Genomic DNA, 19,432 nt, shown 5'->3' with positions numbered 1-19,432 from the left:
TGGTTTTTCCAGAAACAATTTCTGATAAATTTTAATTTTTTTGGTTAAAGGTGTCGTTTTCATCGACATTGATGAGCTTCACAGAAACGATCTGAAGGGTGTTTTAAATTGATACATGCTGCTGCTGCTGTTGACAGCAGGCGGACTACAACTAATTGCAAATCATACGTGTCCAATGAATAAGTAGTAGCAAAAATTTTCCCATAGATCTATCTACGTTAACAAGAACAACAACAATATTTCATGGTCATTTATTTGACATGAAAACTCTATTTGTTCAACAAGAACAACAACATAAGAATAACACTTGTTCAACAAGAACTAACAAAAACAATATTTCAGTGATCACTTGTTCAACATGAAAACTCTATTTGTTCAACATGAACAACGATACAAAAAAATGACACTTTATGTACAACATTTATTATAAAAACACTTTTGTTCATCAAGCAACAGCAACAACAACAACACACTAACTTTATACACTTTATTATAAAAACACTTTTGTTCATCAAGAACAACAACAACACTTTTTTGTCCACCATCACTTTATGTACATTAGCACACACACAGTAGCACACTTTTTGTACAACAACACATGAAAAAAAAAACACTTTAAAAAAAAAAACTGATAGCACAGTTGAACATTATGAATTTAAAAGGGGGCCCCCCCACCCCCGGGGCCGCGGGGCCAAGGCTGACAGGGCGGGACCCCACCCCCGGGGCCAGCCGTGGGCGGGACCCCCCACCCCCGGGAGCCACGGTGGAAAAACTGTATACAATAGTTGTCGTCCCTGCAGGTTAGGTTGGGTTCAGGTTAGTGGTTAGGTTAGATTGGGTTAGTTAATTTATGAAGGTGGTTAGTTAATTTATGAAAGGTTGGTGGTTAGGTTAGGTTGGGTTAGAGTCAAATTCAGGTTAATTTATCCAGACCAAGTTGATTGCGATAGTCTATGCATTGAACTCGGTCTAAAATTCGGTAGTGGCCATGAGGCAGTACACTTACACCATTCTCGAGCACATAGACTTTGTCGGATATACACGACATTGCATTTTTTTCCACTCTTACTGTAGAGATATTTTTATACTGTAGAGAGCAAAGTGCAAGCACTTGTGCTCTCGGCACTAGGCTACTTTCTACACAGTCTCTGTTCACGCTCATGTTGAAATTGCTCTTTACAAAATGTGTAGGCACCCCTTTACACGCCTGCTTTACATCCCCATTATGGGTTTAAACGCAATAAACTTTAGGACCCGGGAACACCCCCTTGGATATCAAATCACTCCCCGTCGCTGATTTTAACATTAGTAGTTTGTTGGGGGTTTGCAGTTTCAACACCTTGGGATGGTGGGATGAGTTACAATTGTTGAAATTCATCCACAAGTCAAAATTTACCGTTTTTTCTAGCGCATCAACTAACTTCTCGGTTTTTACTTTTAACCGTAGGGAATACGTACCCTTATGGTGAAAATGAACTACCCCATCCCGGAGCCTTTGAATGTTACACACATGTTAAAAAAACGACAACGTGAGTTGTTTGGACGTTCGTAATACTTTACTACCTACTGCTAAATTTTTGTCCAGTATAACATTTCGCTTTATCCTATCTAGAAGGACTGTGCCAGCCTCTATACTCGTGAAAGTTATAAAATTAGGATTATCAATAATTCATGCACACTCTTAAGAATCAGTCTCGACGTTGCATTAAGGTCTGTTTCAAACCCTTTCGCATATTTCGTTAAACATTGACTTTAGAATGAGTCTGAGGATTTCCTTCTGCAGTTATCAGTTTGCCCTAGATTTTTTATCAATAAAAGTGTCAATACTCGTTTTTAAGTATGGTTTCTGATTGAATTGCAGGACGCTATGTATTTTGGTGATCTTGTAACCATCGGTCACAATCCAGTGCAAAAGCACATGGTAAACAACGATATTCACCATAGGGTCCAGATCTGCAATCAGTTTTTGCTTAGAGGGGTCAAGTGCATCCCAATATCTTCAATCAACGATTGATTGCAGAGGCTTAGTGAGTCCCTGCTCACTGGTCGATTGATACAGGGAAAAAAACAATCTTTGACTGAGTCGTGAAGTGGCAGTGGAACATGCCCGTCAATATCATAGACCCCATCACGTGGACTCTTGTCCTCAACGTTGGTAATGTCGGATAACTCATAAAAATTCTTAATCCATTGATAGATCCCTACCGGCAAATAGTAGTGAGACATTGCCAAAGGGTACAAAGATTTCGTGTCCAAGAACATTGCATTTGACATTACCTCGGTGCTTTTTTGTCTACTTAGATCAGTAGACAAGATATAGGCCCCGCAAAATATATAGCCACCCCGCATTGATCTCTCTACAAAAAAATGTTTATCTACATCAGTGATTAAACATATATCCTCCCTAATACTTTTTTAAATGAAGTTCATCGCCACATGTGGTGTGGAAAAACAATAGTATATATATATTCTGAACCTTGAATAGATTTGCTCTGTGTTCATACAGACTAAGTTAAACAGAGTTAAAACGTCGCTGGTCAAGCACAGTCCACAACAATCCCAACAATTCCTACACTTCCCGTTACACCCCGCGTTCTTGTCAAACTCATATTTCTCGTCTGATCATTCCCTGTTGACAAGTGAATTGTAGAAGGCTTCAATTGTAGGTAGTTTTACCTTTCTTAATCGAGTTCCAGAACAGTAATAGTTCTATGCGTATACAACTTTACAGGTCAATAGGTCATACGCATTTCACTGTCTGGAAAGTGCTGTATAAGAAAAGGAAAACTATCAAAATTATCGCTTTTCTGCACCTGAACCACATGGCTCAATGTCTTGGGAAAAAAACTAAAGGAATCTAAAATCCGGATTTTATTGCAACACGTATTATTTACTACCTACTATTTCAATTCGAGAAGCAACAGCTTTTCGGCCGATTTGGGAATGATTTTATAGATAAAGATATTGTTTACCCATGTAATGTCTACTCCCCTTCCCTTCCTATGCATATATGCTAGTTTCTGTGCAATAAAATTTCAAATAATAATTTGAATTATGGATAAAAACTGAGATAAAAAGCTGCCGGCTAATGATGAAGTTACATGACTTATGCGCTACCTGGCTAAAATTACTACCCCCGAGGATATTTCCTGCCACAAATGATTGTGGTCTCTGACTTTCCCCTCCTCCCCTCTTTTCCCTTTAGTCTCCTTATCCCCCTCTTCAAACTTCCCCTTACAAACCCAACATATTTTTTGATTTTTAATCGCGACACGATCCTTTGCAAAAAACACCATAGGGTAATGCGTATTTCTAAAACGAGAAATAGTGTAGTTCGCTGCGTCAATTTGTTTATTCCATGGCTAGACCTAACACTGCCGCTCATCCGATGATTTAACTATCTTTAACAACTGAAGGCTGGTTGAACTTTATTTTTGGGCTTGGGAATAGATTACAGCAGCATCTCTGTTCTCATTGATTCGGTTTGGAAATCGAGGATCATTCACTTCCACCAGCTTTGCCTCAAAGTCCAACGAGATTTGGTTACACTGAAAGAGGGTACTTTGGAAATTTTTGAAACCTAAAATAGCTCTTTCGTCTGAAACTGTTTTCCATGACTGGTATCCATGCTGTCTCCAATGCTTTGTGGGACCCTATGTTTTGAAATTATAACGAACTTATGACAGGTATATTGGACAATAGAAACGTACCCCGCTATTCTGAACCTCTCCCAGATCTCTACTGATGTCTCTGATTGGGTTAAAATGGCCAATTGAATTGACTAGTCCACTAGATGGTGGTGTTCACAGCAACCAAAGCCAGTGTTTGACAAATTCAATCGACGGACCCCTTGCAGGGATCACCACCCCCTTCTTTTTAGAACGAACCTCATCTTAAAATTCAGTTTCATACTGAACCACAGTAACGCCGATATTTAAATGAGCATTGGCCCTTTCGAAAATATCAATAGATCTTAGCGTTACTGGGTATTTTCCCTCTAAACAAGTGAAATCTACAATGGGGATATTGGACCCCTCCTTCCCATTTACAGCCCAATCGATCTAAATTCGTCTTGGTAGCGTCACGTGCTAGAGGCTCGAATGCTGATATGAAGAAAGCGTACTTGAAACATTTTTGAGCTGTTTCAAAACAGATCCGCAGGACACCTTTACATCCTTCTAGATCTGGATTATATTTTAAAACTGTATCCCTCTCACCACAAGCCCCTCTTAAAATAATATCTTTCTTAAATTTACAGATATTCACACTTAAATTTTCAACATAAAGAACTACCGACCCGCTCCCATTTTCATTATAATTCTCGAGATGCGCAATAATATGACCTATCCACTCGGAAAAAACACCCTCAAATTCTCTAAATTTTGATAGATCAAACGCATCTCGGTATGTACATAATGGTGGTAAACTTCACTTTTCCCTTCATTTAAATAAAACACCTTTAAAACAATTGAAACCTTAATTGAATCCCTCCCCCCTCCCCACAACTGAATTTGGTTCTCCAGCAGTGCACGAATTCTATCTACATATTCATGCACAATTTCTACGGGGTCAAACACAAAATTACCACACAAAAGCGAATTAAATAGGTCACCAAAAGTCGCAGTGTAGACAACTATTGTATTTAAAATTGTATTTGATAGTTGGAATACGGGAAATGTCATAAATTGGATATTAACCCCCTCTGCCCCTCCCCCTCTTTTATATTATCAACATCCCTTCCCCCACCCACCACCTCCTCTTCTTGTATATTATTATCAACACCTCCTCCCCTCCCCCACATTGTTCAATAATAGGGTTATGGGAAGCCACTTCAGTTGTTTGAAGTGGAGCTATGTTCATGCAATCTGAGGTTAGGTTAGGGTTCCCTGTTAATTCACCTACAAAATCATCCAAAAGGTGCAAGGTGTTTGGACTCAGCAATGGTAAGTCCCCCTGCTCAACTGCGCTATTATCAACATTAAAAAAATCAGCTAAAAAGTCATCAATGTTGTCTGGTATAAATTCTAGAGAATTACCATTCCAAGTTGAATTGTTTGAGGGCCCCATAGTCGCGTCCTCTCCTTCTCCAACTGACGAGCAGGGGAAAGATGACGAATATGGAACCAGAACGACCTATTATTGGAAAATAGCTTATTTTCAAAGTGTCGAAATCACCCCTACTGTTTTTAGAAAATTGAGTTATTATTTACATGTGCTTAGCAGTAGCATTTGGTTTACTCCATATATTCTGAAAGTTCCAGCTAAATACAATCTAAAACATTACATATTAGGTTTCGATTTTGTTCAAACAACCCCCCCCCCATCAATTTCCACTTTTTAATGCCCCCTCTGACCCACCGCAGCGGCCCCCCCGTAGCATGAAAAATAGCTTATTTTCAAAGTGTCTAAATCACCTTTACTGTTTTTGAAAAACTGGATTATTATTTACATGTGCTTAGCAATAGCATTTTGTTTACTCAATATATGCTGTAAGTTCCAGATATATACAGTATAAAAAATTACAAGGTAGGTTTTTATTTTTTTCAAACAATCACCACCCCCCCCCCCCCCAAAAAAAAACATTTCATATTAACAGCCCATATCTGCTTTGGAAAAATAAACAGTGTCATTACTTGGTTTGAAATGGATAGCCTAACTCATTCAGATCACCCCCTCCCCCGAAAATTGCTTATTTTGAATGTGTATAAACCGACCTCCTTTGACCTTACATTCGTTAATACAAGATATTCTGGAAAATGTAATTAAATGGGAACCGTTAACTCTTATTGAATGTCCTCCAAAATTTTGGCAAGTTATAATTGAAAGTTGTCAACAATATTCCGCAAATTAGAATCCGTATGTATAAGAGACAAATGGTATAATCTCTCTGCTTCAAATTGAGTGGGGAGAAAACATCTTTAGTAAAAAATATCTTTTAAAATCTCTGACACAATTTTACAGTGTTGAAAAAAAAGCGAAAAGAAAAGGCCTAAAAGACGGAAGAATAGGTAGAAACTAATCAGCTTTGAAAAAACCGCGGTCTTTACTTGATAGAATATCCCTTTCCGATAGAGAATTGTGTTTAAATAAAAGCAGTTTATAACGTAAAGAATTTGCTATGAAGAAATATGATCAGAATATAGTGCCCTTTTCGGCTTCACTACGAGAATTCAGCAGACTGAATGCATACGATAATTGACCTGATTAAAAAGGGGGAACAATGTCCTTTAATATCTCTGACACACTTTTACTCTGATGAAATGAATCGATTGTTGGAAGGCCCCTTAAAACTATAATATTCTAGCGAAAAATAACATTTTGAGATAAAAAGACTCTCTAGTAGTAAACTAGAAATTAGCAAAAAACATTATTATGAAGTTGAAAAATAGCAAAGATGTCTACAGTGGGCAGAGAAAATAGGAAAGATTAAAAAAAGAGTGGTTTCTTTGACAAGCAAAAAAAAATACATTATATTTAGATATCTCTGAGGGAGGGGGGGAGCAGAGAAATTTAAAACAATGGGGTGGGGGATTATAGAGAAAATAACATTTTTAATATCTCTGACACACATTTTTACAGTGTTGAAAAATGGGTTGGTTCAGATATTTCTATAACCAGGTAAAAAATGCTCACATTTTTATATCCTGGCTGCAGTTGAGTGTCTGAAGCCGCTGGTGAAGCATGTTGGAGGGCAACCTCCTGACCTTGTGTAGGTGAGACAACGATGTCATGGGCTTGAGGGGTTGGAGCAGGGGGGCTCACCATCATGTGAGCAGCCATCCACTCCCTCTTTAATTTTCTGCCAGGCTGCATTGGTGTCTGATCGGATGGGACATGGGCAGGCAGCGTCGGTCTTGAATAACCAACCTCCCTTGCCGTCTTAGGTGGAGGGGGGGGGGCAATACATTCTTCATTATTTACCTTAAAAGAAGAGAAAAAAGATAGTATTTAAATAACTTTCCCCTTTTTCACATAATAAAAAAATTAGTACCCTCCTACCCATAATTTTGTCTAGAAAGTATTTATCACAAAGAAGTCCCCCTCCTTCAGCATTTTCAGTAAAGCAAAAGGTAAAATTTGCGAGAAATGCTCCTATTTTTACCTTGTTGAGAAATTTTTTTTTTATGTTTCTCATCTATAGGCATTTAAAATAGAAAAAGATTGTTAACCCAGCAGCTTATAGGCCTAAATTACGATCTTAGATATAAATGGTATTCAATTTACACATTAAAAAGCTATTTTTTTCTTAGAAACCCCCGACCCTGTTACTGCCCTAGCGCGAAGAAACAGTTTTGTTTTTTCACTTTACAATGATGGCGATAGAATTGAGACATGCCCCCTTCCCCCCCTTTTTACATAATATTCTAAAAATATTGTTAGACCATAATTTTGGAAATAACTTGTTTCTCTACTTCCATAGAATATAGAATTCCAATGTCCTAAATATCTATATTAATTTTGCAGACAATTTGTTGTCAGCTATCTCAGACAGCACAGAATTACACAAATGCTTTGAAATCTAGATTGGCTAAACCACTCATGTAAACAAACAGGAAAAGGGTGACAAACTAGTTATAACCTTACGGAGAGCTTATGTCAAAACAGAGCGGCTTAATGACAACAGAGCGACGGATGTTGTCTGTCGCTTTTAGCTAGAAATATAGAAAGCATGAATTTTATCGAAAAAAGGGAATTATTTCTATTGCAAGAATTAAAGTCATATACATAGGAGGGGTTTTGAGGGGGGGTTAGGTTTAGGTGGTAAAAAGAACATATTTTACGTTTTCTAGCGAGTATAAAGATAGCATAGTGGAGTTTGTATTAGAGTGGGAGGGGGGAGGGATTCACCTAAATAGAATGGAAGGTGACCAAAGAAAATAATTATATTTCGGAGATAAAAAATGAAAATGTACTAAAACAGGACTCACATTGTAAATTGTGGTTGTCAAGGCTTCTAGCTAATCAATAATTTTCACTGCTCCATCCAGTGTGTCAGAATATTGTTTTATAATTCAATTACATTGCATGTTCGTTATAAGTGAGCTTTTAAGGGCGAATCGCAATTTATTGCGAGAAGCCATATGTAAGCAACCTGCTGATAGGCGTAGAATGAGATTTAAACTACCCTCTGATTGGTTTAAAAGGAGGCACGAAATACTGCTACCTATTCTTGAATGATTACATTCCCCCTAGCTTACACCTGGACGAACAACAACAACAACAACAACAAATAAATCAACCTTGGAAATTTAGTTCCCCTAGATCAATACATTCCCCTAGCGATTATGTAAATCATCCCAAGTGTCATTACACTTGGCCAAACAACAACAACAACAACAAATAAATCGACCTTGACATCATCCATCAGATATTAATAAACCATGAATAAATGGAGTCCCGTTCGGCGTTAGAGTCAATTGTAGATGATAGCATGGTTTTCGTTCAGTATTCTATGCCCATATATGGAGCCCCGTCATGAGTCCTAGATCAAGAAAATTCCCAATCGATTACGCAATCAAGTTCTCGGAAATCCACTTCCCCCTCGATTACGCAATCAATTTTCCAGAAATCCATTTTCCCCTAGGGAGTCTATGCCCATATATGGTGCCCCGTCACGAGCTCATGAGGTTAGGTTCGGTTTCGCAATCAATTTCTCGGAAACGTGTTCTCCTTGGGGATTCCATGCCCATATATGGTGCCCCCGTCGGACTGAAAACACAGGTGTTCTCCCTAGGGACTCTATGCCCATATATGGAGCCCCGTCGGCATTAAACTAAATTGTAGATGGCAGCAGTGGTGCCCGTCACGAGTCATTAGGGCCTCTCTACTTACAAACTGCTGCAACTTTGTAGGTATACCAATCTAGTTATAACAAATACATTCCTTGTTCAGGAAATGGCCCATAAGTTAACATGGCATTCACGTCATGATAAGACAGCAATCCTTATTGAATATGTTATTATAAACCAAAGACTGACAGGATCAATACAAGATACTAGGGTATATAGGAGTGTCTTTATTGATGTTAAAAGTAAAGATCAAAATCTAGTAGTGTCTAGGGTTAATTTAAAGTTGAAATTTCAGAGGAGTAACCACCTCCCGTGAAGTCATGATGTCCGTATACTCCAGAATGAGAATTTGAGAGAAAATTTTAAGTAACAGTTGAATACTAAACTAAAGAGCTTAAAATTGACAATGTAGACGATGGATGGAATAATTTTAAGAAAATAATGTGTAAAGTTGCTGAAGGTGTCTAGGGGAAGAAAGTTAGGAGCGCAGTTAGGAATATTAGTGAAAAAGCTTTGGGTTTAATTGAGAGGAGAAGGGGCTTGTACAAGAATTATCTGAGTGATAGATCATATGAAAACAAGTGGAATGTAAAGAAAGTGGAGAAAGCCTTAAAATATGAACAAAGGAGGTTTGAAGTGGAGGCCATGGATCAAATTGCTTAGGATCGGGAAGATGCAGCTAGACGGCATAAAAGTAAAATATTGTAATGACATGCTAATAAATTGAGAGGGGGTAGTCAGTCCGTACTTGTCCCAGTTAAAAATAGAAATGGGGCCACATTTAATGATAAGCAAAGAATTAAAGAGAGATGGCAAAACATTTTGAGAATTTGCTAAACCGAGATAGAGTTGCAGGAAAAGACATAGAGGAAAATGAAAAAGTTTGTGATACTTTGGATGTGAAGGAAGATTTGTTTTGTGAGGAAGAACTAGCGACAGTACTAAAAGGATTAAAAAATAATAAGGCACAAGGTATAGATAGTGTGGTAAATGAGTTTCTTAAATATGGTGGCTCTGAGGGTAGAAATAAGTTACTGAAGATTATGAATATGATTTTTGAAAAAGGGTAAGTTCCTAGCGATTTTAGGGAAACCCTGATGAAACCACTGTATAAGAAAGATGATAAGAGTGAGTGCAGTAAATATCAAGGCATTAGCCTGGTTTCTGTAGGTAGCAAGTTGCTTTGTAATATGATACTTTTAAGACTGAAAAATTCTGTAGACAAAGTTTTAAGAGAAGAACAGTGTGGTTTTAGAAAGGGTTGAGGATGTTTCGACCAAATTTTCACACTTAAGTTAATAATTGAGAAGCGCCTGAGTTATCAAACACCTTTAGTCCTCAGTTTTAAAGATTATTAGCAAGCATTCACTTCTGTTGATAGTATAGCTTTAGTGAAGGTCTTACCCTTGTATGGTATACCAGACAATTACATTAATGTGATTAGTGCTAGGTACGATAATAACAGTACTTGGTTAAGGTAGGAAATGAGGTTAGCGGCTGGTTCCGTATTAAGTCAGGAGTTAAGCAAAGTTGTTTTCTATCCCCTTTTATATTGATCATTTTAATGGACTTTATCTTAAAGAGCATAGGAAAGGCAATGGAAGAGCGCGGAATCAAGTGGGAATGAAAAACTTTCCTGGAATTAGATTATGCTGATTATTTAAGCATCCTAGATGAAAGTTTGAGCAAAATGAATGAACTTTTAAAGGTTTTGCGAGTTCAGGGTGCTAGAACGGGTTTGAAAATAGTTTTTAACACGACTAGCAAGACTAATAAGAGAAAATGAAAAGGTTACGTTGGGTAACGAAAAGACCTATCAGGTGAACAGCTTCACTTACCTCGGTAGTATTAGTAGTAAAGACGGTGGGAGCATTGATTATGTTAAAAGTAGAATAGCCAAGGCCCAGGGTATTTTTCACAGCTGAAAAAGGTTTGGAAGAATAGGAAGATAAGTCTGCAAACTAAGATTAGAATATTGGAAGCTACACTGATGACAGTGGTCAGATATGGTTCTAAAGTATGGGCGCTCCAAAAAGCGGAGGAAGATTTGCTAGATGTTTTCCTGAGAAATTGCCTACGGATTGTTCTGGATATCAAGCTGACTGACTGTATTTCAAACAGTAGACTCTACACAAAGTCTGGTTCAGTCCCGCTTTCTAGGGATATAATGAGAGAAAGGTTAAGATGGCTAGGGCACGTTCTGCGGATGAAGGATGACAGATTGCCGAAGATTGTTCTTTTCAGTCAACCGTCTAGGGCTAAACGGATAGCAGCTCGTTCCCAGTTGTTATGGGAGGATGTCATAAAGAAAGATTTAAGGGAAATGGGAACTTCCTGGGGGGGGTGTAAAGAGGGAGGTTTTGAATAGATTAGGATGGAGGAGGAGCGTGCGTACCTGTGTTGGCCTCAGGCTGTTCGGTGCTGCAGTGATTTGTTGTTAGTAGTAGTAGTAGTAATATTAACATGATAAAAAATTAAGATTACTAACCATGCTAGTAGTGTCCTGATTGAATATTTACACTTTTCGTCCATTGATACAGACTCAACTTCTTCAGTGTACAGTTGGGTGATTTTTTGTAAATAATTGTCTTGGAATAATGTGTTTTTAAATATTACATTGGAATCAAAGAATTCAAAGTTGGTATCAGTTGGCTTCGGACAGTTGGTATTCACGAACAGATAGAAATAGTGAATTGAGGGAGAGTCAGAGCAACTGTGTACAGCTAAAAATGCTCTAATGTCCTCTGAAACACGGTCCTTTTGTGCCTTCTTTTTTCCTTCCTTTAAAATTGTTTCCTTTAAAAAATTCTCTAGATCCTGTTTCGATGCATTTTCATTCAATTTACGAGCTTTTACCTCTAAAATAATAATTGACGATTTAGTTATTAGCAAAAAGTCACCCAATTCTTCATTTTTGTTATTAGGTTTAAGGCTGTAAAAAATATAAATTGGGAGAGTTAATTGCTTCAATTTATTGTAAACTTTATATTCTGCTTCAAACCCGTGGATTCCTTGACTACCAATTTTTCCAATCACTTCGGGAACTAGTAATAGTTTGTCAATGTCGAAGAGACTGCTTTTGTCAATATAGTCCAGTAAAACCTGCTCTGCTGCTTGTAAGAATGGTCTGGCTTCTTTTTCACCTGGAAGCCGTATCTTCCCACAGCATGAGCATTCAAATAAATCCTCGTTAGATTTCATTCCTAACACTTCTGCATTGCATTTCACAGGATATAAAATCAATTGATAAAGCTTATGCTCTTACTCAAATAGCGTGAGTGTCAGTTTTAGTCTATCAGTATAAGTGAGAGCTTTCTTCTCCTTATCTCGCATGTAAAAATCACACCACTGAAAAAAAAAAATTAAATTTACCATATTTAATTATGACTGAAAACTAGAATTTCCACAAGAAAAACTTTAACGCCACAAAATAGGATGGTATTGCAGATGTAAATTAAAAATTCTATTTTCTTAGAATTTTGGCTCGAGTGCAGTTTTTAATTTAAGTTTTTAGGAAAGATAAAATTGAGTGTGACAGTATCTAGGATTGCCCACATACTGATTCCTATAGACAAACTTACGCTGAGCTAGCTACATTCATCGGGACTTCCTATAAAGTAATTCCTACACATATATCTACACGGAGCAAGCTTAAGCTGATCGGGAGCCATGAAATAAATAAATATTTTTAACTAAATATTTATAAATAATTGTGTTATTTATCATAATTAATAAAATCATGTTATGGATCTTAAGAATATTTAAATAGGACTATTATATGAAAAAAATTTTGCACGAATAATTTCCTTGACACATGAAAAAAATAGTACAATGTACTAATCAAATTAAAATAACAGAACTAATTATAAGAAAATAGTACTAATGATATTAATTAAATTAATTAATTGGATTGATAATTTTTAATTTCTAAATGAATAATCCAAACGAATTAATAGTTTCACATAGTGATTCCTACATACATATCTACACTGAGTTAGTAAAATTTCATCGGGAGTAGCGGAATGAATAGATATCACTTGGTCAGAAATATGAAACCTACTGCTATATTGATTAGTAAAACATCAATTTAATCTGGAAATTATCGAATTTAATGAAGACATCATTTAAAAAAACGCCGGTTGGATGTGATTGTTAAAAGTAATCTAGTGAATTGTCAAAAGAATTATGATGTGGAAAAAGTGAAGAAGAGGTTCGAACAGTCTAAACCATATTTGATATTTCAATTGCACTTTATATAGCCAATTGTCATCAGCCAAACTTTGGGCTTATGCTTGCCTGGTCTGACTCAAGCTGGTCGAGTCGAAAACCTTTGGGTTGAGTCGAAGCTTTGCTAAAAAACAGTTTATAATTGGCTAAGTTAATGATAACTCTTGAGTCAAGTCGACCAATGCTCAAATTGCATAAACTCTTCAAAATGTAATTATTCTGTACCTCTTTTAATTCCCCAGGATTCCGGTTCTAGAGCCTTGCAGTGAGTTATTTGATTTTTTGAATGTTGTGCTTTTGTTTATTATCAGTGTCGTATACAATTCGCTCCAGCTGGGTTTTCAGCATGTAGTCACTGTTGGGCGGTTGTCTGTTACTTTTTTTATTGTGTTTTTTTTTGTTCTTTTTTCGCTTTTTTCACTCATTAGATGTTGATTGTTTTGTTTTTGATGACTATCATTATTCTATGCATACATGTTGTACGTTTCTTTTTGTTCGAATAATAATCTTACCGCAAACCATTTCACAACACTAGAATAGCTACAATCTTTTATGCTCAACTAAACCTTATCAGGGAAAATAAAAAAACAAGTCTTTTTAGCTGAAAGTAAGGAGCAACTTTAAAGCTCAAAAGAAACAGAAATTATTCCATACAAGAAGGGGTTGCCCGCCCCTCCTCAATAACTCCTTTTTAATCAAACGACCCTTGTGTTTCAGAAGTGGTTCTAAAAAAATTGTGACCTAACAGTAAAACTTTAGCGTAAAGAGCAAGGTATAGAGGAGGGGCAACCCTTTCATATGCGGAATAATTTCTGCTCGTTTTGAGTTTTAATTTTGGTCTTTATTTTCATCTGAAAAAATTAGTTTTTTATTTAATTTCTGATCGTTTTCCAAATATTGCTGGTAAATATTGCTCTCCCTCCATAAAAAAGTCCCTCTTCTCCCCGAAAACTCCTCCGTGAAAATTTCCTCCCTTCTAAAATACCCCTGGCCACGTAAAATTCCCTCCAGACAATTCAGTTCTCGCTGAAAATCACCCCCCTCCCCCGTAAAATTTCTCGTGATAGATTCAGCCTGAAAAATTCTAGTTAGCATACTTACATTTGAAAAACCCCTTTAATTTCTAATAATTTTTCAGATAACACCAGAAATTTCCCCTTCCACGGAATTTTTCCCCCCTGAAATCCAAACCCGCTGAAAATTTCTCCAAGCATTTCCAGTAGAACATCTCCACATGAAAAATTGGGTTGGCAAAGATAAAATAAGACAAATAAAAAGGTTTTCACTTTGGAAATCTGGAAAATCCCCCCAATGCAAAATTTCCCCTAGAAAACTCACCCCCAAAAATTTCCCTCCTGACAGAAAATATTCCCCATAGAAACCCACCCCAAGCACCAAATCTCCCCTCCGAAAAAAATGTCTTTATACTTCCAAATAATAAATACTATACGCAACCAATGGGCAAATTTTATAAATTACAGCCCTTTCCCTACGGGTTATGGGGGTCACGTTACCCCCCAAAAGCATAATTATTGGATCTTTCAACTATATTGAAGAAAATGGCTATCTGAAAATTTTTATCGGACAACTTTGGGGAAATGGGAGTGTGAGAGGGGGCCTAGTTACCCTCCAATCCTTTGATAATTTAATAAGGGCACTAGAACTTTTAATTTTCGTTCGAAAACGCCCTGTTCCGGTCTTTTAGAACAATTAGTTCGATACAATCACACCTGAGAGAACAATAAAACAAACCCGCATCCGTGATCTTTCTTCTGGCCAAAAAAAAAAAAAAATCTCATATTTTTGCTGATAAGAGCTTGAAACCTTTATGGTAGGGTTTTCTGATAAGCTGAATTTGATGGTGCAATTTTAATTGGCGGAAGATTTCTTGATTTTTTGGGGGTCTTTCGTTTCTCTTCCGAAAATCAGGGAATTTTTCTCACGCTCGTAGCTTTTAATGGGTAACACTAAAGCAATATCCCCGCCATTGACTTGAGCAGTCAGATAGGGAAATTAACACAGGGAAATTAACAGATGTTTGATAGTTATGCTTTGTTGGTTATGTTGATGTTTGATGGTTATGAGTGTTGGTTGTTGTTTGAGAGTTATGTTGTTTTTGGTTATGTTATGTTGATGATGTTTGATGATTATATTGTTTGATGTTTGTTGATTGTTGGTTATGAGTGTTGGTCATGTGATTTGTTGGTTATGTTGATGCTGTTTAATGGTTGTTGGTTATGTTTATTGGTTATGTTATGTTGATGTTATTTGATGGTTGTTGGTTATGTTTGATGGTTATGTTGTTTGATGGCTATGTTGTTTCTTGTTGATGCTGTCTTGGTTGTTGGTTATGTGATTTGATAGTTATGTTGTGTGATGCTTATTTTGGTTGTTGTTTGATAGTAATGCTATTTCATGGTTATGATGGTTATGTTATTTGATGGTTATGTGGTTTCTTAGTTATGTTATTTGATACTTATGATGGCTATGTGGTTTGATGGTTATGTTATGATGGATAAGTTTTCTGGTTATGTTTGCAGGATATATTTGAAATAAATGATGTCCAATGCCACCCCTTTCCAAACACCCCTTTGAATTTCTGTGACAGTCCTATGACATCATGGTACACATTCCCGTTTCAAGCGCATGTTACACCACGCGACACACCCTCCCCTTTAAAGGGTCAGATAAGTTGAGCTACCAACCCCTCAAGCCGTCACACCAATGCAATATGCTTCTATTTAAGGGAACACAGTTGCCAAGACTCCGTGACACACCCCTCTGAAATCCAATGGAATCATACGACTTACCCCGTTTCAAACGGACAGATAAGTACTTTGTGTCAGGAACCCGTGAAGGAATCCCCGCTTTTAACGTAATGAAAGCTCACACCTTACGTAATTATTTTGCAACACTGTCACGTAATACTTTTTTTTGCCCAAAACCCCCAAAGCATTTTTTTTCATTAACTTAATGGCGGTACATACTTTATGTAAGGTCGGCGCAGATTACGCATGGACAGCACATACATCACTGCCAGATATCATCATTTTGACATTTTTCTCCCAAAAGCCTTTTCTTTTTTTTCGACATTTCATTTTTTTGCTCGAAACACCTTTCATATTTTTTCTTTTTCTAGAGTTCTTGACCCCGCCAGGACTCAAAAGGTCATTCCTTTTCAATGGTACAGCGCCCCAAGCAAGTCGTCCATGAAATCATTTCCAGTATTTTGTATCTGGAACCATATTCAAAAAATAACCTATTGCGTGACAGCTAAGATCCCCCATTTTTTTGGCACTCGTTAGAATGATGCCTCAGTCTCCCAATTTTATAAACCCTAGGGAACATCTGCTTGCGAGATATTTATAGCGGAAATAGATAGTTTAATAACCTGAGATATTAGACTTCACAATGTCGCGTGGCAGCCCCCCACATCTAGCATGCAATACCGGAGGAATAAGGTTGATATTAGATGTAAATTTAAGACATATTAAGTGCTTTTAAGGAAAATATCTGTTTCTTTTAGTACCTGTTAGATTTTCACCTCTTCCAAGGGAAAAATTCCTTAATGTCTCCACCCTAATGTTTAAGCTGTAGTTCACCCCAAAATGACATTAAATGACTCCCCCCCCAAACCCTGACGAGACATCATCTCCAACAAGACATTTTTCAGGCATTTCATACTAGAAATTATGTATTTAAATCCCGTGATTCAAGTTTTTGCAACCCAAGCCAATCATAATGCTCCACAAAATACTCCACACCGCCATTGCATTTCACCCATGTGACATCAGAACCCCCCCCCCTCCCACCCCCTGGGTGACCTAATATTAGTGCACCGTTTTATTGAGTATTGTTAGATTTCACTCCCCCTCTAGTAAAAAATTCATTTAACACCTCCCACCTTATCTTTAAGCTCTAGAATATACTAGTCAATAACAATGCAAACCACCTTTGTAAATTATGGATGATATTAAACACCCTCCTGACATTGCTACTTCTCCCCCATAACATCTTTGAGGCATTTCCTAATAAAAACTATGCCTTTAAATCCCGTGATTCAAGTTTTTGCATCCTAAGCCTATCATTATACCCCAACAAAACACTCCACAACGCCATGCCGTCACCTCCATCCAGCACCATAAGGCACCAGACCCCTTCTCTGGGTGGCATAATATTAGCGGTATATTTAAAACATATTAAGAGGTATTATTGAAAGATTTTTAAGGAAATACCCTTTTTTCATTGAGATAAATTTATGGATATTTAAAAGTACCCTAACAATAGATTCCACCCTTCACTTAGCAATCATTTTCAGAGGGCGCCTTGATAATAGATGCAATTTTTAGTCAATATTATGGTTTATAAAAGGAAAAAATGTAGGCAATAACATACGTAATTTAAGGAAAGATGAGGGGAGAGGACTCCAGGGGAGGGGGGACCGTCTGTGGAGAAAGGAGCCCCATTTTTCCGTCACCACCTTAGATCTGGCTTTTTATCTAGTCATTTAGGTTTATTTTATTTTTTCGTTGCCCAAACCGGTAATTTTCGAGTGTTTTTTTTTAATGTTTTCTTATTTATTGTTAGCCTACAGCGGGACTCCGTCCAGTATGGTGCCGGTCCACTTGCTGGCAACCTCCGAGGGCGTGTCCAGTTTTCCCAAGAGCTTTGTCTAAGTCCGTACGCAACCCAGGGCAAATTTTTTTTCAGCAAAAATATCAAAACACGCAATAAGTCGGGAAAATTCTATGTCGAGAAACTTTTGTTCCCACCCATTCAGCGCACTGCGGGGGGTTTGGTCAGTGCCTACTCCTTTCGGGGGCGGAATCCGGACTTCAAACGCTATTAATCGAGATACCTTAAAATGTAGTAATAATAGGGAAATTATCATAGAATTTCTAGGATATGACCACCTCTGACATCACATCATCCCTCTTTTTAGCGCTCAGCTATCAAGATTCACACCCCTGGCAACAAACCCAAGATTCCAGGTGTTCTAATATTTATTCTTTATTGGCATGATTCCTAGCGATATTGGTGCATTATTTTTCTGGAACCTTCCCAGAATTTCCGTGACCAAGTCTAATATGAATGACGCTAGTGTATCTCGCAAACTAGACTAAAAGGACCCCATGAGGCTCCAGCATGGCACACACACACTCGTGCTGCGTATAAACGGCTATCTATATCTTAAGCAAAGATACCTAATGGGAGAGCTTGGATGATAATCTTGCGAGAAGGGTAGATACCCAAATCATTAAAAAGTACACTTCTGGCCCAGAGCGGGAAGGCGCTACGACACTGTTTTCACATTAGCACCAGCCCTCCACATGACACCAGCCCTCGCCCCCTAGAATAGAAGCCCCCCTTTCTTTTATACTGTTTGATTCTCTAAGCATTTCACCTCATAATTTTACACTATTACTGCCCCTGTGACATACTTCTGTCATCGCCCCATCTCCCCCAAAACACTTTTCAGACATTTATTGTTAAAAGTTTTACTTTAAGTCATTCATTTGGTTTTTTGCAGTCAATTCACGCCACAGAGTATTTAAAACACTTCTCGGGGTTTCCTTGTCTTGGTAATGATTTTACAGGTTGGCCGCGATTACTACACTTTGCCAATGATTTCTACGCTTGTCTATAGTTCTAGGGTTACCCGTGATTTCTAAAGTTTGCTTTTGTTTTTTTATGAAATATTCAGGGTTTCATTGTTTTGTTAATGTTTGCATAGAAGTTGACCATGATTTCTACACTTTGATCACAATTTCGATGGTATGCTCTTGATTTCTATGACTTGGTCTAGAGTTCTAGGGTTGACTCTGCCATGTGGATAATTACCTTCCGATTTTCTTGGAATACACTACCTTTCTGGGCTTTAATATTTTCGTAGCGATAAGGAACATTCGTTTCTCACTTGATGCTTTGTAAGAACGTCAGAGAATATGATTTTTTTTTACCTGGGACACCAAGCATTCTTGGGTTTAATGTTTCTTTGCCATCAGCAACAATTGCGTTTTGCTACTCCTACGACACCAGTCATCATTAATATAAGCGACTTCTAACATTTGAAACATACAAACACACACACAAACACACACACACACACTCACACACACACACACAAACACACACACACACAAACGCACACACACACAGACACACATACTCAAACACACACACACACGAAAAAAAAACACATACACACACACAGACAAACACACAAACACATAGACACACACACACACACTTTCTTAGAAGTAACAATTTTTTCGTTTACGATAACAAGTTTCCTGTCAGAAGTAGCAAGTTTAGCTAAAACTGTCAAATTTCTATTAGAAGTAACAATTTTTTCGTTTATGATATCAAGTTTTCTGTCAGAAATAGCAATTTGTCCTTAACACTATCAAATTTTC

At 37.4% G+C, this 19,432-nt stretch overlaps 1 protein-coding gene across 4 annotated transcripts in view; it reads right to left on the bottom strand.

The window, feature by feature from the left end:
* The window catches only part of LOC148955585 (uncharacterized), a 136,665-nt gene that overhangs the window by 83,185 nt on the left and 34,048 nt on the right, over positions 1-19,432 (bottom strand). For 3 of the 4 annotated variants that reach the window (XM_089103085.1, XM_089103076.1, XM_089103092.1), the window contains exon 2: positions 11,278-12,137. In XM_089103085.1, the coding sequence (XP_088959211.1) occupies positions 11,278-11,990 (713 nt within the window). In that variant the 5' untranslated portion in view covers positions 11,991-12,137. Of the gene's footprint in view, positions 1-11,277; positions 12,138-19,432 lie in introns of those variants that run through there. The other variant, XM_089103101.1, reaches the window with a different exon arrangement.

Source organism: Artemia sp. Qi Xiang Cuo, chromosome 2 (genome assembly GCF_049724085.1).
Source record: "Artemia sp. Qi Xiang Cuo chromosome 2, ASM4972408v1, whole genome shotgun sequence".
NCBI lineage: Eukaryota > Metazoa > Arthropoda > Branchiopoda > Anostraca > Artemiidae > Artemia > Artemia sp. Qi Xiang Cuo.
The sequence above is the reverse complement of the archived record's forward strand: the minus strand, read 5'-3'. Positions and strand labels throughout refer to the sequence as shown.